Raw genomic sequence first — 24,597 nt, 5'->3', positions numbered from 1 at the left:
AGTCAGGAAGAATGTTCCAGCTGGAAAAGCAAAGGAAGCTGTGTGCACAGAAATGGTAGGATCTCAGTTATAAGAAAAGAAGAGACACACATCTGTCTGGGATGGCTGAGGTACACTGGATGCTGCCTGGAGTTGGGAACGGACTATGGCAGCTGTGGTCAACTCCGGTCCTAAGCCACAAATAGCCCTGGTTTTCAGGATAGCCACAATGAATATGCATGAGATATTTACATACAATGGAGGCAGTGCATGCAAATCTCTCTCATGCATATTCAAGACTTATTTGTGGCTCTTCAGGACTGGAGTTAGACACCCCTGGACCATGTCACCTCCTGAGATCTTTTCCAGCAATTTGTTCTTATGATTTTCTGACTCTAAACGAAACCTCCGACATCAACTTCACTTCTGATATCTGACTCGCTGGGGTTACAGAAGCAGGACAGAACCCACCGGCATTCCTCTCTCAGACAATGAAGTCATCTCCTTCTATACATGCCTACGGTACAAACAGGACAGCCAGCCTCAAGTTTCCAGCATCCTTCTCTCTCTCTCTCCTGCCAGTGCCCAGAGCTGTGTTATTCCATCCAAGTCTGCAGAAAGCGTTTCTAACAGTGGTTGCTGCTCTTTCAATGGCCATCGAGGGAAATGCCATACCCCTGTACTACTGGGCAGTATGCAGATGGAAAAAGAAAGCCACAAGCTAAAAACACCGTGGCACATTCTACCACGTTTACTACTTTCTCCTGCCTCCTCACTCAAAAAAACAGCAACAGCTAGGAGAAGTGCCATCAACACCAAATGAACAAAACCACAAAGCAAAACCATTAATGCAGCATCAGAGGGGAGATGAAAAACACCAGCCACGGACGGCCGCCGCTTCTCTCCTCGCATCCTGCTGAAGTGCATCTTTTTGCTGTTATTTGCAGATTATAGGAAAGAGCCCTTCACAGCATCTCCTGGCATGCTTTGGCTGCAGCTATAACCTAGGATGGAAAAAAAAAGTTTCTGCTTTTTGGGTTTACAGGCATGCAAGAAATGTAGAGAAAAGCTTCGCCAGCACAATACTGCAAGCATGTAAATTATGCAGGATGGGCAGATCACTAGCGTCGTCCAGCAGAGCCTTGCCTCAGAACCTTCTGCCCAAGGGTATCCGGTTTCATTGCACATTCACTCAACCTGAATTCTCTCTCTGCTGCCTGATGCTCCGACACACCATAGCAGCAGCCAGAAATACCATTCAGCATCAGCAAATAAACTGCTCCGAAACCTTGAAAACAGAAAGCCGCTCGTCTGGAAAAGCTCTCTTGTCCTTCCCACAGGAGGCTTCTGCACAATACGAGACGATTAACAATATGTCTCCCCGGCAGTGCTCGCATTTACTGCCCCTTGCATCCCAAATTTATCAGGGGAGAGTGTGTGTGTGTTGAGGTAGGCAGCAAAGGGGCCGCAAAGGCCTGGTGCTGAAGGGCAAGTCACACAGCAGCGTCCACAGAAAAGTTTGATCTGGTTCTACAAAAAGATCACCATGGATGAGTAGAATAAATAAATAACTAACTTATGGGAATTTTAGAAGATTTCAAAATGATGTGTTACTTTAATAAGTTGTTTGTCTATGTACTGTTAATTTGTGCAGTTTGTGAGCGCACAACATTGTGAGCCACCAAGAACAAAACAGGATGTTTGTAAAGGTGGGATAGAATTAAAAAAAAAAAAAAAAGTTTAAATAAATAAAAGAGCTCCACAGGGAAAAGCATTGATTTCAAGCATCCACACAAAACTTAAGTGTGCTGTCAGGCATTTTTTATAATGAATGCTGCATCAGCGCAGATGCAGGTGTGCTGGCCCAGGGCACGGTCTGAGCAGTCTGACTCTAAGCTCTCCAGAGAGCCAAAGAATTCTGGATAGTGTCTACACCACATCAAATTTAATTTAAAGGAAAAAAAAAATCAAAACCCACAATCTGAAATAGAGGCCTGTGCCTCCACAGCAGGACTGCAGGCTGCCCCTGGTGGGAGGAGACACCTGATACTCCATGATCTCCAGTGGACTCAGACAGCAGGCCCCGGCTTGTTGAGAGAAAAAAAGAAGAGATTACTGTCACGCTGCTATGGGAAGTTAAGTCTTGCTCTCTGATAAATAGAAACCACAATAGCTTTTCTTTCTGGTTGACTTCAGCTTAACGACAAGAAAACAGGCTAGGTTCTGCAGAACAGGCCTCAGAGATCAGCGCCTACTTCCTGCACCCGGGGCTGGGAAGACAAGATGCCGCTCTGATGCGCACATGATCTGGCCGCTCAGCAGAACAGAACGCGCGTGGGTCCCGGGAGGCCCTCTTGGCCACCGCACACCTGAAATGACCTGCGAGGGTTTAAAAAGGAAAAAAAAGAATTCCCAAAGCACCTGCAGTAAGAACAATGGTGCACTAAACATGTTATCTGGCCCCCCTCACATTCAGAAGTAGCTTGCTGACAGCCACTTCCTGCCTTATGTTTAGTGGGTCCAATAAGGAGAGGCTGTCCAAATTCAGTAACAATATCTGCGTCCCAGCAGTGTACGGGGGCTGAAAGGCCCTGCGCTAGAAACAATGCAACAGCATCTTCACCTTCCAAAGCCCTTTTCAGGACTTTCAATAGATGCCAAGGAATGATTTGCTGACATGAGACATCGAATGGCCAAAACTCCTAATTCAGCAAAACAGATCATCTCTGGCAGCCTAATCATGAAAGCAACGCTGTGGGCCAAAGGGTAGTCAGGTTAAAACCCATTTCCCAGCAATGCAGGGAGGTGTGCTAAAGGGCAGTCAGATTAAGACATTTTCTTAAGGCTGGAAATTTAACTCCTGGGTCTGAGAGTAAGTGCATATTTCTTTCTTGTGGCCATGTGGAAGTGGCTGGCTGCTTCTTACCACACTGGGCACAGCAACAGAAAAACACAGGTGACTAGAAATGAGAGTTGAGTCCACCTCAGACCCAGGAATTAAAATTTCCAGTGTAAACTCTCTTGGGCAGGCACCTGCAGCAGAATACGATGCATCCTAACTCTGAAGTACGTTTCAGCTGAAGGTGCCCGCCAAAGAGAGCTTATACTCACCTTTGTAGTGGCTAAATTTATTCTGTTATGCCAAGTGTGGTAGAGGCAACTAGAGAATACCACATACGCACGGTAATAGAATAAACACTAGCCATCAGGAACGTGAATGCCCTCCGCCTCTGATCCAGGAGTTCAATTTCTAGCATTGTGCCAGCCAAAGCAATTGCCCCCAGTCACACTCTCTCTCACACACACACTTGCCCTGCCTCTCCCCCATAAATTCTACCTAAACCATTAACCCCCCAACCCTATATAAGGGGGCAGAGGGCTACAAAGTGGAGAGTGCAAAGGGAAAGCTTATACATATACCCCCTCCCCACCTACCCACCTCTGCACCACCACCTTCCTGTATCTCTCCCCTCTCCTCCCCACTCCATACACACACGGGTTGGGAAGCGAGAGAGAGTGCCCATTAGTGTACACCCCCCCCCCCCCCCCCCGACACAAAGCCACCCTACCTCACTAACCCTACCCCAAACACCAGAGGGCCAAGAGGGGTCCTCCTTTGGAGTTTGGGTAAGCGAGAAATACTGGGGAAGAGAGGAGGCAGGGGTCCCAGTGAAGTGGAAGATAAGAGCTCTGTGACAATCTTACTAGGCAGCTGGCAATCCTACCACCTATCTTTCACCCTTCCCAGCATCTGCCCCATGAGGAAGTGGGAGTCTGTGTGTAGCATACTCTCACCCCCATAGTCTTTCAAATAATAGAATGACTAGGGGCATTCCATGAAGTTAGCAAGTAGCACATTTAAGACTAATCGGAGAAAATTCTTTTTCATTCAACACACAAAGCTCTGGAATTTGTTGCCAGAGGATGTGGTTAGTGCAGTTAGTGTAGCTGGGTTCAAAAAAGGTTTGGATAAGTTCTTGGAGGAAAAGTCCATTAACGGCTATTAACCAAGTTTACTTAGGGAATAGCCACAGCTCTTAATTGCATCAGTAGCATGGGATCTTCTTAGTGTTTGGGTAATTGCCAGGTTCTTGTGGCCTGGTTTGGCCTCTGTTGGAAAGAGGATGCTGGGCTTGATGGACCCTTGGTCCTTCCTTCTTGGGAACAATAAAATAGATGGAATAGTGACCAGTATTTCGTTTAGGCTGAGTAGTTTCGTCAGTGTGGTTTCCACTGCCGTCCTCTTGGAGAGGGCGTGGCACGATGATCTCACAAATTTGTCTGGAGGGATGCTGTGGAAGTCCAGATAGTATCCCTCTTGATTAATGGTTAGGACCCACTTGTCTGACATTATCTTGACCCATCTTTGTTAGAAGAGAGTAAGTCTGCCCCCTACGACTTCTTCCGATGGATGGGTCTGTTGATTCTCATTGTGGGGTGCGGCCGGGGCCTCTCCCTGAGCCTGCTCCCCTCTTGTTGTGTCTGTTCAGAAAGGACTGAGCTCTGCCTGCGGGGCGAGGTGCTTGGTAGTGTGAGTTCTTGTACGGTCTAAAGCGCTGAGCTGCTCAGTCCTTGGTTCTTCGGGGGGAGGAGCACTGGTTTCTTTTGTTCCTGTCCTCCGGTAGGCAAGGAACTGGAGATTCGCCCCATTTGTTGGCAAGTTTCTCCAATTCGCTTCTGAACAAGAGAGATCCTTTAAAGTGCATCCTCATGAGGTTCATTTTGGATGTTGCGTCGGCTGACCAGTTTCGGAGCCATAGATGTCTTCTGGCTGTCACTGCTGAGGTGATGTTCCTGGCAGAGTGCGCACTAGGTCTGAAGTCGCATCCGTGAGGAATGATACTGCAGGTTCCATTGTCTCAATAGGCGTGGTTGCGTCTCTGGAGAGAAGCAAGCAAGAACGTGCCACCATGGCACAGCAGGAAGCGATCTGAAGAGTCATTGCTGCTACATCAAAGGACTGTTTAAGGATGGATTCCAGTCTGTCCTGGGCATCCTTTAGTGCCGCTCCTCCCTCGATGGGAATGGTTACGCGCTTGGAGGTTGCGCAGACCATGGCTTCCACCTTTGGGAACTGCTGCTGGTTCCAAGGGATATAGAGCTTCTAGGGCCCATCCTGCTTTGAAGCTGGCCTCTGGGGCATTCCATTCCAGGTCAATCAATTGCTGTACCGCTTGCAACATTGGAAAATAGCATGAGGCCTGATGGAAGGAGACCAAGATGGGGTCTGGAACACGAGAGCTGGTAACTCATCTTTGGAGAAGAATCGTAGTATGGTTCAGTATGGTTCCATCCCTGGGGGGATTTTCTCCCTCCTCCAGGGAGTCAGCCTCGTCCTCCGAGGTGTCTGTATCCCCGATAGGGAGGCTCTTGCTTAGGAAAGGCATGTCTCGATGGGCCCGAGAGTTGCTTGGAATGTCTTGCGTTTCTGGTGGCGACTGGGACTGGGTTGCAGTCGATACTGAGTGCGCTTGGACAAAGGTTTGTAGCCCTTTGAAGAATTCCACCCAGGAAAAAGTCCCTGGGTCCATGTTGATTCCAGGGATTGTTATAGTAGAGACCTCGGAGGTGTCTTGCTGTGTAGGAGCCGAGTTGGAGATGCAGAGGTCCGGGGTACTATCATTAGTGGATCCAGATCCCTCTACTGGCTGTGAGGGACCTTGCTTTGGTTTCCCCTGAGCCTCTTCGCCCTGCTGGCATAGGGAGGAGGCCACTTCTGGTTGCACAGCTCTCAGATGGCAGGCTGGGCAGACGGCTTGTCCCTTGGCCTTCTTGGCAGGCGGTGCCATGGTGAGCTTCAAAACTCGTCTGTGCGTGTAGGAATGCGCACCAGGCGGCTTGGTTGAGCACTCCGGGTGCGCTGAAGATGTGTGTGCGGAATACCTAAAGATGTACGCGCAGGCCACTACTTGTGCGCCTGGCTGAGTTGTGCGCGCCGCTGTGCGCACGGCAATATTTGTGTGCTCGGGCCGTTATGCGCGTCGCTGTGAGCACGGCACAGGTGTGCACACCGCTGTGCACACAAGTCAGTTGTGCGCATGGCTCAGTTGAGCGGGCAATACATCGGTCAAGGGAGAGAAATGGTGCCAACGACCACACGGACAAGATGGTGACCCCCCCCGGAGGGTCTCCATGTGTGTGGACCCTCGCACCGGATTGGGGTCTAGCCCAGACAGGGCTGCTCAACCCGATGTAACAGACGCCGGAAGGGAAGATCTGTGCGGCAAATCGAGCCTCGGAGACCGGAGACTTTAAGAGAGATTTCTACCTTACCTGGTCTCGGGCCGAGCGGTCTCCGGCTGCGGGGGGGGAGAGGGCTTTACCTTCACCGCCTCGCTCGATTCTGTACCCACTGCCTCTCAGCCACCCTGGGGGCTAAGTCCACCCTGGGAGCCGGCTACTGGACCAAGGTTTGCCTCTGAGGGATCTCGGAAATCACCTCAGGAATTCTCGACTGGGGGAGCGACCCTTAGGTATCACCGCAGTAGAAGCAGGGCTAGTCTCGTAGAGGTAAGATTTCTTTCTTCTTTGGTTTGGATTTTCTAACACTGTGCAAGTGTGTGTAGTGTCCCTCCTGCTTAGGAGATGGAGAAATACTGAAGAGCTAATCTTCTTGCACGGGTATATGTAGGCTGACGTCAGATTGAAATCTGACTGTCTCCCAACTGCTATCAGGAGTACACTATACCCATTGGTCCTGAGTCCATTGTCTACACGCTAGGAAATACAAGGATTAGGGGGCACACCATGAAGTTAGCAAGTAGAGCGTTTAAAACAAAAATCAAAGAAAAATCTTTCGCGCTCAATGCATAATTAAGCTCTGAATTTGTCGTCAGAGGATGTGGTTAAAGTAGTTAGCTTATCTAGGTTTAAAAAAAAAGGTGTGAACAAGTACATAAGCTGCTATTAATCAAGCTGATTTAGGAAATAGCTACTTTTTATTACTGGCATTAGAGGCATAAGATCTAATTGATGTTTGGGTACTTGCCAGATACTGGTCTTTTCTGGTTGCAAACCTGAGAAACACGGGCTTGCCAGACCAATTTCTAAATTCCATTAGAGCCATGTATGCTGCCCCCGGGGATCACCACCCTGATTAACTGTGTATTCTCTCCCTTTTTCTATAGCCCGAGGCACAAGAGAGGGCTTCTCCCTTCCTCCCTCGTTATTTGATATGGCCATAGAGCCACTGGCAGCACTGGTTAGACAGAAGCCAGAGATTACCAGATTTCAGGTTGGAGCACATATGCATAATCTCTCTCTTTATGCAGACAATGTTTTGATCTATTTGTCAAATCTGCCTGTCTCGGGCCCTGCCTTAATCAATCCGCTAGTGAGTTTTGATGTCTTGTCAAGAATCAAAGGTAATTATGAGAAGTCAGAGTTATTTCCGATTGGGTCCAAAGTGTTCATTCCTGGGTGTATGGCGGTATTTAAGGTAGTGCAAGCAGGCTTTACATACTAGTTTCAAAGAACCTTAAAAAAAAAAAAAAAGTCTAATTTTCTAAGAACTATGGACAGCTTAATAGCCAAGGTCAAAAGTGATTTGCAAAGATGAGTGGATTTGCCAATCTCATGGGCTGGTATAGGTCTTATTAAAATTAATGTTCTTCCCAAATTTCTTTGTTTCAACATGTGCTGTGTGACACACCAGCCAGGGTCTTGATGATTTACATGACTTGATATCTAAATTTATTTGGTGCTATCGCCAAGCACACATAAGATTGAGTCAGCTGTGGCTTCCCAAGAAGCAGGATGGGATGGCACTAATTTTAAAATCTATTATTAGGCTGCCCGATTAGTGTCTCTCAAAACTTGTTTCAGCCACACAGATGTATCATGGAGACATCTGGAACAGTTGCAGTCAGATGTGGCTGATTCAATCATGCCACCATTCATCTCACATACGTCCCCAGTTCAAAGAAGAGTGATTAAGAACTGCCCCATTCTCAGACACACACACAAAATTTGGAAGCAAGTGCAGAGATACTTGGGGTGGAGGAAGAGACTTATGTCTTTGGCGCCAATATATGGAAATTCTAATATATCTGGACTTACCTTCTCTCTGGCCCCTAAAGAGTGGAAGGTCTGTATAGCCTTGCTCAACTCTGGGAAGATGGGCAATTTCAAACTTCTGAATCCTTAAGTCAGGAATCTGACCTTCCCACACACACGCACAAATTATTTACAACTGCGTCAAGTACTTTCTGCAATCATTGACCTTGCTGTCCCTCTTAGAGAGCTTAATGGAATGGAAAAATCTCTCTCTGATCCAGAAGTTTCTACTGAGGGTATTAGCTTATCTACTGGGGTATCTTCATGGGTAAATTTGGGAAAGGGACACCTGAGGTTTTAACAAAAAACTGGAATATACAGATCTGGGTGATCCTTTATATGCCACAATGTGGCAGGCCACTTGGTCTAATGCTCATCATAGCTCTCTGTGCCAACACTGGGTTGAACTAATGGCTCGACTGCTTCGTAGGACATATCACACTCCTCTCTTCTATTTACATTATTTCCTACAGTGCTGGAGGGGATGGGGTGAAAATGGTCACACACACACACACACATATGTGGTTGCACTTTCCAGGCACGAGACAATTCTGGAATAAAGTGACAGAGAGGAAAGCAAACAATCAATCTCCCTGTTTACATAGTACCCATAACTGGCCTGGGCCAACAGGAGGGCTCGTGGATACCTCACAAGCACAAAATTGTGGTTAGTCAGTTACTATTGCCACTTTTTGGAAAAGAAGCTCCTGTACTGAGCATCGGCCTAAGCAAGTGCAAACTACTGCCGATATGGAACACCTGCGATATATTAGGAGGCATGAGCAATTTAAATATAATGCTATATGGGGACCCTTTCAACACCACCTCTTGGTCCAAAGAAGTAGAGATTTGGACCTGCGAGTGTATTATTTATGTCTATAGGAAGAGCTGATTATTTACTTTGAGTTTACTGATGTTTGAATTTTGTATCTTCCTAAAGTGATGTACAATGTTAAAAGTTATTCTTTGTGTGTTGTGACTGTATGCCAAGGAAAATTTATAAAGTTATTTAAAAGGAAATCAGAACAACAAAAAAAACCAGAGTTGGAAATTGCACACAGTGCTATTTAGGGAATGGCCACTGCTATTAATTGCATCAGTAGCATGGGTTCTTCTTAGTGTTTGGGTAATTGCCAGGTTCTTGTGGCCTGGTTTTGGCCTCTGTTGGAAACAGGATGCTGGGCTTGATGGACCCTTGGTCTGACCCAGCATGGCAATTTCTTATGTTCTTATGAATGGCACTCTTCCGCTTTCTCCTGTGGCAACCACCAAACTGCCCCTGCCACCTGAAGGAAATATACTTACTCCAGATGGCGGCTATATGGACTGGCCCCTAAGCATGTGTTCATGAGGGAGGAAAGTTGTTGGGAGCAGCCACCGCCCAGCTTCTTCATCAGGTAGCAGGGCCTGGGCTCTCCAACCTGTCTGCTCTGTCTGTGCAAACACACAGGGCCAGACACAAATAGCTTCAATAGGTGCTCTTGCTCTATACGAAACATGCATAAAAAAAGGAACAAAAAGCAAAAAAAACCAAAAAAAGTCTAAAAGAAACAAAAAAAGTAAAACCACAACCAAAAGGTGACAAGGAAAAATAATTTCTAGCCCCACTCTAAAAATTTTGGCTGGTGTCCAAAGTTTTCTAATCAACAACTCTCGGACCACAAAATACTCTTTCTAGCGCAACACGGATTCAGGAGCACCCTCAGCACAGAAACCCTACTACTATCCCTCTCAGACACAATCCTCAAAGGCCTAGATAACAGCCAAAAATACATTATCATACTCCGATATATCAGCAGCCTTTGATACCATCAACCACAACATCCTCCTGAACAAATTAAAAGAAAATGGACTATGTGACACTATAATCAACTGGTTCAAATCCTCTCTCTCCAACAGGTCATACAAAGTCAGAACCAACACCACAGAATCCAAGCAAATACCTATCCCCATGGTGTCCCCCAAGGATCCTCATTATCATCCACACTCTTCAACATCTACTTCCTACCTCTATGCAATCTCCTATCTGGACTCGGTCCATCATACTACATATATGCAGACGACGTCCAAATCCTCCTCCCCATACGAGACACCATTGCAGATACCCTAACACTCTGGGACACCCACTTCAAAGCAATCCAACAACTTCTAACTCAAATGGCTCTCACCCTCAACAAAACCAAAATACTCTACATATCCAACAAAATCTCAAATACACCTGACCCCCAACTCAATACCTGCATAACAAACAAACAAGTCATCCTCACTGCAAGGGATCTGGGAATCACACTAGAAAGCGAAATAAACCTCAAGAAGCACATAAACACCACAATTAAAGAGGGTTTCTTCAAACTCCAAGTCCTAAAAAAAAAACCCAAAAAACAACCAAACCCCTCCTACACCCACAAGACTACAAAATGGCACTACAAGCTCTCCTGTTCTCCAAACTAGACTACCGCAACGCCACACTCCTAGGACTACCAGCTTCTACCCTCAAACCACTTCAACTCCTACAAAACGCAGCAGCAAGATCTCTCACCAGCTGCAAAAGATGAGATCACATCACCCCAATTCTCAAAGAACTACACTGGCTCCCGATCCCTTATAGGAAACAATACAAAACCCTGTCCCTCATCCACAAAGCACTATACAGCAACAAAACAGAATGGATGAATCCTGTGCTACACTTCCAAACACCACAAAGGAATCTACGTTCCACAAACACTGGCCTTCTCACCATCTCTGCATATACGTCGTCTGCATATACGCTTCAAGGATACATGACTACAAATATAACCCAAAAGCCCTCTTCTCTTATGTATCCAATCTCACAAAGGCTACACACCCCGATATTGAAGACAACGAGGCCAGTAGCAAATGTGAGGAACTGGCCCTCTACTTTCATAACCCACATTAATTAGTCACTCTTGTAAGTAATGTTACGTTCCTTTACCTTCTCAGCTGCTATCCTCTCCTCCTTAACCTTCTTCCCGCTCTCTCCCCCCCCTTTTTCGCTCCTGCTCCATCTCCCACACCCTGTTTTTTGTAACTTTCCTCCTTTCTCAAGTTTATTGTAAACCGGCGCGATGTGCCCGCACGAACATCGGTATATTAAAAGCTGTTAAATAAATAAAATAAATAAATAATAAAGTTTCTAACATCCTCCTCAGATTTCCCCCTAATCCCCATCCACCCTCTGCTCTCACATGCACCACCTCTGCTACTTTTAACTCCATTGACACTGTCTCTTCCATTGAAATTGCTTCCATCCTTAAAAAAATAAAACCTTCGACCCATCCCTCAGACACTATCCCCACCAAAGCCCTCCTCCTGATATCGGACACCATTGCTAAACCCTTCGCCGACATCATCAACTCCTCTCTCTCCTCAGGCATCGTCCCTGACCCCCTCAAGCACGCAGTTGTTAAACCTCTGCTCAAAAAACCCTCACTAGACCCTAAGGACCCCTCCAACTTTCAACCCCATCTCCAATCTCCCTCTCATCTCAAAAATTATGGAAAAGGTCGTCAACTCCCAATTAACGGATTACCTCGAGACGAACAACATACTACACTCCTCACAATTCGGTTTCCGTAAATACCTCAACACAGAGACCCTCCTTCTCTCCCTCACTGACTATCTCATTAGAGGCATGGACCAAGGACACTGCTACCTCCTGGCCCTGCTAGATATCTCAGCAGCCTTCGATACCATAAACCATAAGCACCTCCTCTCCCGTCTATCTGACATTGGCCTATCTGGCTCTGCACTCATGTGGTTCACCTCCTACCTCGCCAACAGGCAATTCTCAGTTAAGATAGGCAACGCAGAATCCTCCCACCACTCCCTCACACAGGGAGTCCCTCAAGGCTCCTCCCTCTCATCTACCCTTTTCAATATCTATCTCACCCCGCTCTGCCAACTTTTAACAGACCTCGGCCTCAAATTTTATCTTTATGCTGACGATGTGCAAATCATCATTCCCATTCAGGGCTCTTTAACTAAGGCACTCGAATTCTGGGGGAATTGCCTCGCAACCATCAACACCTTACTTACAAACCTCCACCTGGCTCTAAATACATCTAAAACGGAGCTACTCATTTCCCAACATCTCCCTATCAAACCCTCCATCGCAAACGACCCTGTCTACAACACCCTTCCATCACTGTACCATGCCAGAAACCTCGGGGTTCAGATCGACCAGCAATTGAACCTCAAGAAACACATCAACACATTCCTCAAGGAGGGATTTTATAAACTCAATGTCATGAAAAAACTAAAACCCTTACTGCACCCCGGTGACTTCTGCACTGTCATCCAAGCCACACTCTCTTCTAAATTGGACTATTGCAATTCCCTCTTCCTTGGTCTACCCTACTCCTCCATAAAACCCCTCCAGATGCTGCAAAATGCAGTAGCCAGAACCATCTCCAATGCACATAAATATGACCATATCACCCCTATCCTCAAGGACCTTCATTGGCTCCCGGTATCATCCCGCATACTCTTCAAGGCCCTTACCATTACCCACAAATCCATCTTCACACACAATTCAGACTGGCTTGATGATCCTCTCCGTCCCTCATGCTCCAATCGCCCCACTAGAACCTCCAACAAAGGGACCCTCCATGTGCCATCCCTAAAGGCGGCACACCTCTCATCCACAAGAGAGCGGGCCTTTTCCATTGCCAGCCCTACGCACTGGAATGCACTCCCATCCAACCTCAGGCTAGAATCATGCCCCCTGAAATTCAGATCCCAACTAAAGACTTGGTTATTCAAACAAGCTTACCCTCCGAACAATTAAGAGCTCCCCTGCCCAATCGCGCCCCATGCGCCACAGTCTTCACCCTATCCTTGTACATAGTTACGTTTCTTAATTTTAACGTAACTTAATCAATTGCATTTTCTAATTGTTTTAATTGCTTTATTTGCATTGCATTTGGTTTTCCCATGTTGCCTTATGTGCCCGTTTTTTGCTCCTTCCATACTTTCTATTGGTTCTATGTACCCCTTTCCCTGTTCAATGTATTTTCCATTCTTTTGTTCCACTGTAAACCGATATGATGTTTCGACTAATATCGGTATAAAAAATTTCCTAAATAAATAAAATAAAATCTCCTCCCCAAAACTAGCCCACCACAGCTCAACCAGGGAACGTGCCCTCTCCATAGCCGGACCCTCCCTATGGAACACCCTCCCCACAGACCTAAGACTCAAACCAACAACGCAAACCTTCAAAAAGAAGCTAAAAACATGGCTCTTCCAAAAAGCCTTCGCAAATTACGAAGGACCTCCAACTCTCATCTCACTTCCTCCCATCCCCCTCTCTACCCTTCTCTCCTCCACAGACTCAAACCATACTTGAAACCCAATTATCGCAGAATGTTAAGCTTCTATATACCTAAATGATATGAGCCTCTATACCTAAATGATAAGATAAAGTTATCCTTGTTAAATTACTCTCCCCGTTATATTCTCCAAGTTCCACACCCTGTTATAATGTAACCCTCTTATCTCGTTTCCATCTAAACCGATGTGATAACACTTGTTGAAAGTCAGTATATAAAAGCAAATAAAATATATTTTTCCATCCCTACCATAGAGCATGGTGTGCACATTTTTTTATGACCCCCCCCCACCCATGCCCCCCCCCATCTAAAATCTTCCTCTGTCCTCATTCCTCCCTTCTGAAGTAAAGACAAAGTTAGATGGCTGAATGTTCGGGAAATGGATACCTTTTTTTTAGATTTAGCAATAATATGTAAATGAATGTAATTGCATCATTTTTTGTAGCAGGGAATACGATAGCAAGACATTAAGACATTCAAATTTTGGTTTGATTTCTACGTTGCCTGTTGACATTTTCCCCCCATTATGCCCTTTTTTGTTTAGATTTTGACTTATCGAACCCTGAAAAAGCAGACCAGACGCCTCAAAAGGAAATGCGTGGATGTAAATCAACTGAAAATGAACACTCACTCAAAAGTATTAAATTCTATTAAAGATTAAAAGGTGAATTTTAAAAGCCCTATGCATGCCAAACCTAGGAGACACGTGCAGAAATCGCATCCATGCGCGCCACATGGATTTTAAAAGGCATGACAGTACACGCATATCTTAAAAAAGGGCAGGGCATTGGCGTTCCAGGACTTAATGAAATCTGCACATAAATACTTCTGCACACAAGTGTGCGCCAGTGTCCCCCTACTGCGTAACTTTACTTCTGCTATGAATGGTGTGTAAGTTGTAAAATAAAATCTAGGCTAGTCAGCAGGGTTTTAAGGGTCAGAGCTAACAGAGTAAAAGGGAGGCTATTTAACTAGGAGGGTTAGGAAGTCCTATCCTTTACTTGGGCAAAATAGGGAAATGGAGAAATTATTTACCTGATTATTTCGTTTTCCTTAGTGTAGAAAGATGAACTCAGGACCAGTGGGTTAAGCTCCCCTGCCAGCACATGGGGATGGAGCAAGTTGACGTCACAGGATACATAACCCTGCAGTGAACCCAGCCTGTCAGTATTCTCTTCAAAAGCAACTGTGGACAAACTAGCAAAAAACTTGATTAAAAACAGTCAACCATAACTGTACTCAACCAACAATAAATACTGAACTCAAGTAAGAACATAGGTACCCCAAGCTAGGGACTGGATGAACACTTACCAGTAACCTCTTAGAACCCGTATCCCCACAGGAGGACAACTGATATAATCAGCTGGCAGCCGAGGGTGGGAAGCAGAGTCCATCTCTCTACACTAAGGAAAACAAAATTATCAGGTAAGTAATTTCTCCATTTCCTAGCATGTAGACAGATGGACTCAGGACCAGTGGGATGTACCAAAGCTACTTCTGAACAGGGCGGGACGATGTTTGCGGTCCAGTCAAAACTGCACGCGCAAAGGCTGCGTCCTCCCAGGCCTGCACATCCAGACAATAAAACCTGGAAAAGGTGTGTAAGGAGAACCACGTCGCAGCTCGGCAAATGTTGACGGGAGACAACAAGCTAACCTCTGCCCATGACATTGCCTGATCTCTAGAAGAATGAGCCCTAACCTGGAGTAGGCAACAACTTCTTCATACATGGCCGTGACCACCTCCTTAATCCAGCAAAGCTGGTTCGCCCTGTGACCTTCCACCATGAAGGACATTCAGACAATCCGACTTTCCGAAAGGTTCAGAAACCTCCAGATATCGCATGACAAATCTCTCGACATCCAAGGAACGCAGGAGGCGATACTCCTCTGCGGCCCAGATCTTATCCAGGGACGGCAAAGAAATGGACTGATTCAAATGGAACTCAGAGACCTCCTTAGGCAAGGAGGTGGGAACAGTGTGCAACTGCCATGAGCCATTCCTTAGGGTGCTAAGGAATGGCTCATAGCAAAACAGGGCCTGGAACTCAGAAATGCGACACCCAGAACATATAGCCACCTGGAACACTGTCTTCAGGGTCAATAACCGCAAGGAAAGGCTATGCAGTGGTCACAATGTAGGGCCCACTAAAAAATCCAGCACCAAATTAAGACTCCACAAAAGAACCTGCAACCACAAAGGAGACCGAAGGTGCTTCACGCCATTCAAGAAACAAGCTACATCAGGATGGGATGATAAGGAGACACCATTTACCATGCCTCTGAAAATTGTAAAAGCCGCAACCTGAACCTTCAAGGAATTAAGGGCCAATCCCTTACTCAACCCATCTTGCAAAAAATCCAGAATAAGCGGGATCTTAACTGAACGAGAAAGAGCATTGCACTCTTCGCACAAAATGCTCTCCAAACCCACACATATGCTAGAAAAGTGGAGAACTGCCAAGCGTGGAGTAAGGTAGCAATCACTGCAGAGGAATATCCTGCACAACAAGTGAGCCCTCTCAAGGGCCAAACCATAATACAGAACAGAGCTGGATCCTCATGAAGAACTGGCCCCTGCTGCAACAGATCCATGCACAGAGCAAGACAAAATGGGTCCTCCACCAGGAGTCTCTGCAAATCGGCATACCATGGATGCCTGGGCCAATCCAAAGCCACCAGGAATACTAGCCCCTATGGATTTTGATTCTGGGAATGACCCTGCCCAGCAAGGGCCTCAGAGGAAAGGCATAAAGCAACTCATCTCCCAGCCATACTTGTATGAGAGCATTGATGCCCAGGGACCATGGATGTCTCCTGCGACTGAAGAATCGAGGAACCTTTGCACAGTGAGAAGTCGCAATAGGTCTAGGGCTGGAAGGCCCCAGCGATCTACTATCAGCTGAAACGCCTCGGGAGACAACACCCACTCTCCGGGGTCCAGACTTTCCCTGCTGAGAAGTCTGCTGTACGTTGTCTTTTGCTGCAATGTGAGAGGCCAAGATCATCTGAAGATGTCCTTCTGCACTTCTTGCAACACTTGCCAGTTCTTGGTTCCTCCCTGGCAATTGATATAGGTCACAGTTGTTGCATAGTCCAACATCACGCAGGCTGCTCAACCCAGTAGTCTATGGCTAAACTGCAAGCATGCCAACCTGACCACCTGGGCTTCCAGGCGATTGATGTTCCAAAGAGCCTCCGGTTATCCAACTCCCTTGGGCTGTCAGTTCCTGACAGTGAGCTCCCCAACCCTGGAGACTCAAAACTGTCGTGAGCACCAAACAGTTCAGAGAAGTCAAAGAAACTCCCTCTCTCAGGTGAGCTTCCTACAAGCACCACTGGAAGCGAGAGCAGATTTCCATTGGCAAGTGGAGCCGAACCAAATAGTCCTGAGACTGCAGATTCCAACACAGCAGTGAGCGCTAAAGAGGACGCATATGTGCTCTTGCCTAATACACTACTTCCAGGGTTGCTGTTATCAAACCGAGCACCTGTAAATAGCTCCACACCGCTGAGGGGATAGTGTTCACCAACTGACACACCCGAGACATCAACTTTTGGATCCATGTGTCTGGTAGAAAAATCTTGCCCAACCTCATGTCAAAGTGAACTCCCAGATACTCAGACGACTGAGAAGGCTGGAAACTCCTCTTGGCCAAGTTCACAACCCAACTGAGCTCCTGCAGCAAAGAAATCACCTTGTTGGTCACCAGACTGCTCTCTGCAAAGGACTTGGCCCGAATCAGCCAGTCGACCAAGTATGGGTGTACCAGGATCCCATCTTTCCTCAACACCACTGCCACGACCACCATGACCTTGGAAAATGTTCTGGGGGTGATGGCCAGACCAAAGGGCAATGCCCAAAACTGATAATGGCAACCCAGCATCGCAAAACGTAGACAACTTTGGTACTCCAAACGGATGGGTATATGAAGGTAAGCCTCAGACAGATCCAGGGAGGTCAGAAACTCACAACTATATGGCCATTATCACAGATCGCGAGGTTTCCATGTGAAAATGAGTCACCCGCAGATGATGGTTGACACTGTTTAGGTCCAGGATTGGATGAAACAAATCTTCCTTTTTGATACAACAAAATAAATGGAATTGTGCCCCGTATTTTCCTGAGATGTAGGCATGGGAACCACAGTCCTCAGCTGGAGGAGATGCAGAAGCGTAGACTCCACTGCCTGCTTCTTCTGCCGGGAGTGACAAGGAGACACAGGAACACATCCAGAGGAATGCTGCAAAACTCCAGCACATATCCTTCCCGTATCACTTCCAGGACCCATTAATCCAATGTGATCTCAACCCACCTCCGATAGCCATCTCTCTATCTCCTCCTCCCAAAGATGGGTCAGCAAACCTTCAATGGGAAGCTCAGGACAGTTCACCACCCGAGCCTGCTCATCTCTTGGACTGCCGGGGACTAAAGGATTGAGACCTACCAAAAGGCTGAGTCCTCTGAAAGGTCAGGTTTCTGTAGGGACCCCCCCCCAGACGATCCTTCATAGAAAAGGGACAGTGCAATTGCTTCTTAACCTCAGTTAACCAGGGAACTGGAGATTTGCCCCACTTACTGGCCAGCTTTTCCAACTCGCTCCCAAACAAAAAAGTGAGTCTTTAAAGGGCATTTTTGTAAAATTAGCCTTAAAGGCTGCATCAGCTGACCAATTCCTCAACCATAGCTGATGTCTGGCCGCCACTAAAGAAGCCACTCCTCTGGCCAAGGTACGGACCAAATCACAACCCGCATCTGCCAAAAAAGTGGTAGTGGGTTCCATAACTGCTCTGAAATTCACCCCGGAATCATCCACCTCCTGAGAGAGAAGCAGACAAGAACGAGCCACATGAGAACAACAGGAAGCAAACTGCAAGGTCATTGCCACTGTGTTAAAGGCCTGCTTAAGGATAAATTCAATCCGCCTATCATGCACATCTTTCAAGGTCGCTCCTCCCTCCATGGGGGATAGTCGCCCATTTAGATACAGCGCAGACAAGCGCATCCATTTTGAGAAAACACAAACACTCTCTCACAGCTGGAACCACAGGGTATAGGCCTTCCAATGCCCTGACCCCCTTTGAAATTTGCCTCCGAGGCATCCCATTCAAGATCAGTCTGTTCTTGAATGGCGTCCATAACAGAAAAAGACAAGAGGCTTTAAAGCAAGGAGACCAAAATGGGATTCTTCGTCAGCTCTGACAAAGAATCCACCCCAGACACTCCCAGCATCTTCAATGTCTGGGAAATCATGGCCAGTATTTCATCTCTATGAAAGAGCCAATAGGAAGTGGAGATGAGCGGTATATGTTAGTGGTGATTAACCATAAATAGAAATGGTATAGCACTGAAGACTCACAGATCCTTGTGGTGAGTTTAGTCAAAAAATGAAAACTTAAGGCATGCGTTTCCACGTTTTATTCACAAATAGTTAAAGTGAAGTTTCAGTCCCCCGACACGGGCCGTGTTTCGCCACATGGGCTGCGTCAGGAGGGACAAAGGCCCAGAGGACACTGCTGTGAATAGAGTCAAATTATATTGCAAAGAATCGGTCAAAGGGATTGCCAAAAGTTTGAAAAACGGGCGCCTTGCGGAGGGATACTCAAATGGACTGCTTCCAAGTAGCCACAACCAGTGGCTTCCAGAGAAATCTCAGCCCTTACAAAAGCACAGCTTACTAACCTGAAGCTGAGCAGTGACGGTTCGATATGGCTCCAAATTAGGGGGAATTTCACCATCTTCCAAGGAATCAGGATCCGCCTCATCATCCCACTTCCCACATAGAGATGATATACTGGCCATGATTTCCATGACAAATCATGGTGTGCCATGGTGCTTAACCGTAGACGTGGAAGAGGGAGGGGCCACCAGCTGGAGCACGCAAAGTGGAGGACTGCACCTGAACAAAAGAATTGTAAACCTTGAAAAAATTCCACCCAAGAAAAAATAGCCGGATCCAGACCAAGCCCGGATGGTACTAGAGCGGGCCCAACTGAACTGCCATCTCCTGCGGAGGAGCCAGTCAAGGGAGTACCAAGATATGGCGCACTTCCATAACCAGATCATCATCAGAATGAGAGGATCCAGGCTTAGCAAAATCCGAGGAAGACAACGCTCCCTGAGCATCAGAACAGTGCTGACGTGCTGGAAGACAGGTCAGGCTGAGAAGCTCTAATATGACAGGCAACACAGAGAGAAAGGCGCTTTGGCTTGTTTACTGGCACCATGAGCGGCAGTAACCGTGTGTTCAAACGGCTCGCGCTTAAAAATGTTATGCACACAAAAGTCACGCCTAGCGCAGCGCAAACAATGCACTGTGCACACTGACGTCCTGTAGAGGGCAGTAAAGCACGCACAAGCACGCGCAAAAATGCCACCACGGCCTACCATGCGGCGTGCCAAGAAAAGCCTACCGTGGGGCCTAGCCCACCTGGGCTGCTCAGCCTGCCTAGCTCCCCTAACCCCAACAGGAGGGGGAACAATGTTGGGACGGCACACCGAGCATGGAGATCAAAGGAAGGCAGATTCTGTAGGTAAATTTTTATATTTATTTATTTTTTTAAATTTAAACTTACCGGAGCTCAGCGCTTATCGGCTGAGTACAGACACTGTCTCCGCCTGCGGGGGAGAGGGCATCTGCTGTCACTGCTGCGCTCGGCCTTCCGCACCTGCTGCCTTTCAGCTGTACAAGCAGCTAAGTGCACACCGGGAACCAGCTACCAGAGCAAGGCACACCTCTGAGGAACCACGGAAATCACCTCGGGAATTCTCAGCTGGGGGAGGGAACTTTAGGTATCACTGCAGGAGAGCAGGGCTTTCGTTTCACAATATAAAATTCTCCTTTCAAAATTCACAGCAATCCCCGTAGGGAGATGCACGTCCACCATCTGCTGGAGACGGAGAATACTGGCAGGTTGGGGTTGCTGCAGGAGTGTATATATACTGTGACGTCAGCTTGCTCCGTCTTCATCTGCTGGCAGGGGAGCATAACCCATTGGCCCCGAGTCCATCTGTCTACATGCTAGGAAAGTAGTAGTTGCATCGGCGTGCGTTTCTTAAAATCCCCCCACATTACTCGGAGAGGCAGCATTTGTGTGCACCCATGTAAAATTGTGCGCATGTATAAACACGTACAGCTTATTTCAGACCATGTGTGCATATACACACGCACATTCGCGCCCGCTTGGCTGTTTAAAAGTTATTGTCTAAGTGAACTAAGAAAGCTTTCTTTAGCAGAGCCCTTGGTAAGATGGAAAGCAGGCCTAAGTGTCTTTTTAAATTTAGTCTCCCATGCTTCAGGGACTCACCAACTCCAACCCAGAGAAATTTAAAAGCTGAAGGATTTTGCATCAGCCTTTAAGAAGGAAATAAATATCCAAGCAGAATTCGTATCAGATACCACTTTATACTTGAATCATCTCTCTTCCCCTGCTGGCACCAGAATCCCTGTAAGTTCTCTGCTTTTTATAGACAAAATCCAGCATGAAGGATGAACATACCTTACTTGCTATATCACTTATCCGGTATTTTACTGAAAAGGCATCTGCCACCCCTTAAGGCTGTGCCTTGACTCAAAATATATATACTGTTTTTAATATATTCTGTTTTGTTTTTGTGATTCTGTATTTTTGTTTTGTTTTTATAATGCAATTTAAAAATGTCAATCTTTGATAAATTCAAATGCTTCTTAAAACCCTCTCCAAAAAAATGTATTCCTAGCAGCTCTCAAAGATTGACATTTTTAAACTGCATTATAAAAACAAAACAAAAATACAGAATCACAAACACAAAAACAGAATATATTTTGAGTCAAGGCGCAGATGCCTTTTCAGTAAAATATCAGACAAGTGATATAGCAAGTACGGTATTTTTATCCTTCATGTTGGATTTTGTCTATGTAGTATTTAAAAGAGTGTTCAGGACAAGAGGCATTTTGTGTTGACAGTTCTCTGCTTTTAACAAGATCTCACCAGCCAGCTTGCAATTACATTCTGAGACAAATGTCTCTTTTCCTTACAGGACACTCTGCCCTTCAAATTGCTGAAAAATCAGAAAGTGAGTCTTTCCCCATTTTTAACTAAATGTCAAATATCAGTCTGGTGCAAGGCTCCTTACCGGATGGATTTCAGGCAGCTAAGGCCTACTAGTTATTAAAGAAACATCACCTTGATCCAGACATCCCTGACAATTATAGTCCAATCCCCAACCTTCCTGTCCTCTCTAAAATAATAAAGAACATGGTACTTTTTATCACAGAAAACAGAGAGTTGAAAACCTTACTACTACTCCACCTTAAACAATTCTTAGACTTTCATGATCTCAAAGCTCTAACTTATTCACTGGTTTTAAGTTGTCTTGACTACTGCAATGCCTTGTACCATGTAGACTCTCTTCCAACTTGCAGGCTTCAGAAAGTTTGAAATACTGCTGCTAAATTAATTTGTCAAAAAAAAAAAAAGGATAATGTAACTCCTTTGCTACAAGATCTTCACTGGTTACCCAAATCAAGTCGCATTCAATTTAAGACTGGATGCCTTAACCTCCTCAATTCATATCAACCAGGACGAGCTTTGCATTTCTTCACAAGAAGTACAGCTGAAATTACCTTCTCTGAGGAAATTCCACTGGAAAAAGCACATAAGCTGAACTTTTCTTATTTGGCCTCCCGCTCTCCATACACTTGGGAAAGGATTTTTCTCCATTCAGGAGTGTCTCAAGACATGGCTTCGTTCATGAGTTTTTAACAACTTACTTTATTTTTACAGAGCCTGTACAGTGGTTTTACTTCTATCAACTGTACTTGACAGTTTTACACGGTTCATAACCTATTCTTATTGTTTATTCTACATTTGATCTGTTAATGTTTCCTCAAATTTTAAGCTTATCCATTATATATTGTTACCTCTCCTTGCATTTATTTTATTCTTACTTCTGCCTGCAGCTGTTTAAATTTATTTAATCAAGGTCTATGATTTTTCCTGTTTATTATTTTATATGTTTCCTAGTGTTCTCGTTTAAACATGTTTTTGTTTTATATATAGATTTCCAGTATTTTAAATTATTTTTAATATTTTACTATACATTGCTTTGATTTATCGGTTTAAGAATGGTAATTAATCAAAACCAATAAACTAAACTAATTTTATGGTTACAGAAATTGATTTTATTTTATTGAAAAGATGTTTTGGTAATATATTTGACTATGTTTTTCTCTCTTGTTTAAGATACTACAGTATTATCTTTCATCAATGTATGATATGGCCCCAAGTTAATTACATACCTACCTAGAAGTATTTAAAAATATGAGACATCCAAAACTAACAATCCAAGTGTATATTTTAGATAACAAATTTCATATAACCAGTTGAAAATGTAGTCTATATATAAACACACAAACACCTTACATCATACACCACCCCCTCCATTACATTCACCTCACACCTTCCATCACACACATTACACAGAAATGCTATCACATACGTATTAAACATACACATAATCAACCCACAAGAATACCACTTGCAAGTACCCAAAATGCAAGTGCAGCTGTCCTGACACAACAGTCTGTCTTCACCCTACCTGCTTAGCTGATCCACACGCCAGCAGAGATGTTTAGAAGCTGCTATTAGCAGGGGCACCAAGCAGCAATATTTCACTGAGCATGGAACTGGGAACGGGCTTGTGCACAAATTCCCCTAGGGAGTCTCGCACCCCCTCCGGTGGATCTGTGGATTTCCTGTTTGAAAAGGAAGTGCAAGGAGACTGGGGCTGCCACAGGGAGTTGTGAGCATGTGCTGGTTCAAGCCCTGCCCAGTATAAAGATGCAGCTGCTCCCCACACCCCTTTGACAGGTCACAGATCAGCTAAGGAGACGTGAATGTTATTATTGACTAGTAAGGTGTGTGTAGCTCTTCATTAAATATGTATCCCTAAAACACTCATTTATATATAGTCACAAGGTTCCATCACACACACTGCATATAAACACACATCACAACAAAAATACAACCGTCCACCATACATACTATATATACGCACAATGCAACCCCCTCCATACGATAATACACCCACATCTCCTAAGTACATCACATATTATATATACAATCCTCGCCCCTCCCCACAATCGCACGCACCCATTTCCCTCCACAACACACATTACATAACGCACACTCCTCCATCCAACGCACCTGACCCACACACCCACCCTGCGGGTACTTACGAAATTGTCCCCGCAGCCGTTATCAGGGCAGAGCACGTAGAAAGAAACACCGGGATCGGCGTAGAAATCCATCCTCCTCTCGGTCTCTTCGGTGGCGATGAGCTCAAAAGGGGTGTTGGAGCACCATTTGTCCGCAGCGTCCGCCAGCTGCTGGAAATCCATGCTCGTCACTCGGCGGCGGCGGCGGCAACAGCGGTGCCCCCTCCCTGCCTGCTTCCTTCCCCGGCTCTGAGGCGCGTTTGCAGCTGCGGGCGCGTTCCGGAGGGGGGGGGAGGGGAGGGCCGGGATCAAGCTTCAGTGGCGGGCGCAGCTCAGCATTGTGCGCTCACCGCTACTCCACGGCGGGGTTGGGGCTGCTGCATGCTGTAAGGCTGGCGGCTCCCCGCCCTGCGCTCACACCGCACCGAGCACGCGGCTGCGCAGCCGCTCTCCCTTCCCTTCCCTTCCCTGCCGCGGCTTGGTGGTGGCCGTTCCAGGTTGCGCGAGATCACGATCGCGCGCGCACGCTCGCCCGCTTCGATGATGTCACAAAGACAGCTCCCAATCGCCGCCGGAGTTTTGGAACGCTGGGAAGGGAGGTTTGCGCATTGTTTTCTTTAGTCTCCTGGCTGCGTGACGTCAGTTCGGGGAGGAGCCGTTCTTGGATACGCTGGCGTATAAACTAGAAGGGCCCAAGCTCAGTCTCTCTGCTCAGGGATAATAATATGGACCAACGTCAGAACCTGGGAATTGGCCTTATTGTCCTTTCTGTACCACGTAATTTTAGCTTACTGTTATTATAGTATGGATTGGGATCTTAGGTCTAGTGGGCTATTGCATTTTTAGCTTCTTATGTACCTATGTCCCACCCTCCCAGGTGGGTTTAGCCTATGTGTTAGATTTTGTTGTATTTTATTATATTCTATATTGTAAACAACTTTTTCTTTTTTTTTTTTTTTACAAGAAAGAAAGTCTGTAAATATGAAATTAAGTTGAAATAAATTATCACTATTT

The 24,597-nt window shown here is 46.0% G+C and overlaps 1 protein-coding gene across 1 annotated transcript in view; it reads right to left on the bottom strand.

Annotated features, from left to right (window-relative positions):
• The window catches only part of MTURN (maturin, neural progenitor differentiation regulator homolog), a 97,770-nt gene extending 73,619 nt beyond the window's left edge, over positions 1-24,151 (bottom strand). The window contains exon 1 of the mRNA XM_029589362.1: positions 23,605-24,151. Within this exon, the coding sequence (XP_029445222.1) occupies positions 23,605-23,766 (162 nt within the window). The 5' untranslated portion in view covers positions 23,767-24,151. The remainder of the gene's footprint in view (positions 1-23,604) is intronic.
• Between the last annotated feature and the right edge of the window lie 446 nt (positions 24,152-24,597).

This window comes from Rhinatrema bivittatum, chromosome 2 (assembly GCF_901001135.1).
Source record: "Rhinatrema bivittatum chromosome 2, aRhiBiv1.1, whole genome shotgun sequence".
NCBI classification, from domain to species: Eukaryota; Metazoa; Chordata; class Amphibia; order Gymnophiona; family Rhinatrematidae; genus Rhinatrema; species Rhinatrema bivittatum.
Note: the sequence above shows the minus strand (reverse complement) of the source record. Positions and strands in the feature narration are given on the sequence as shown.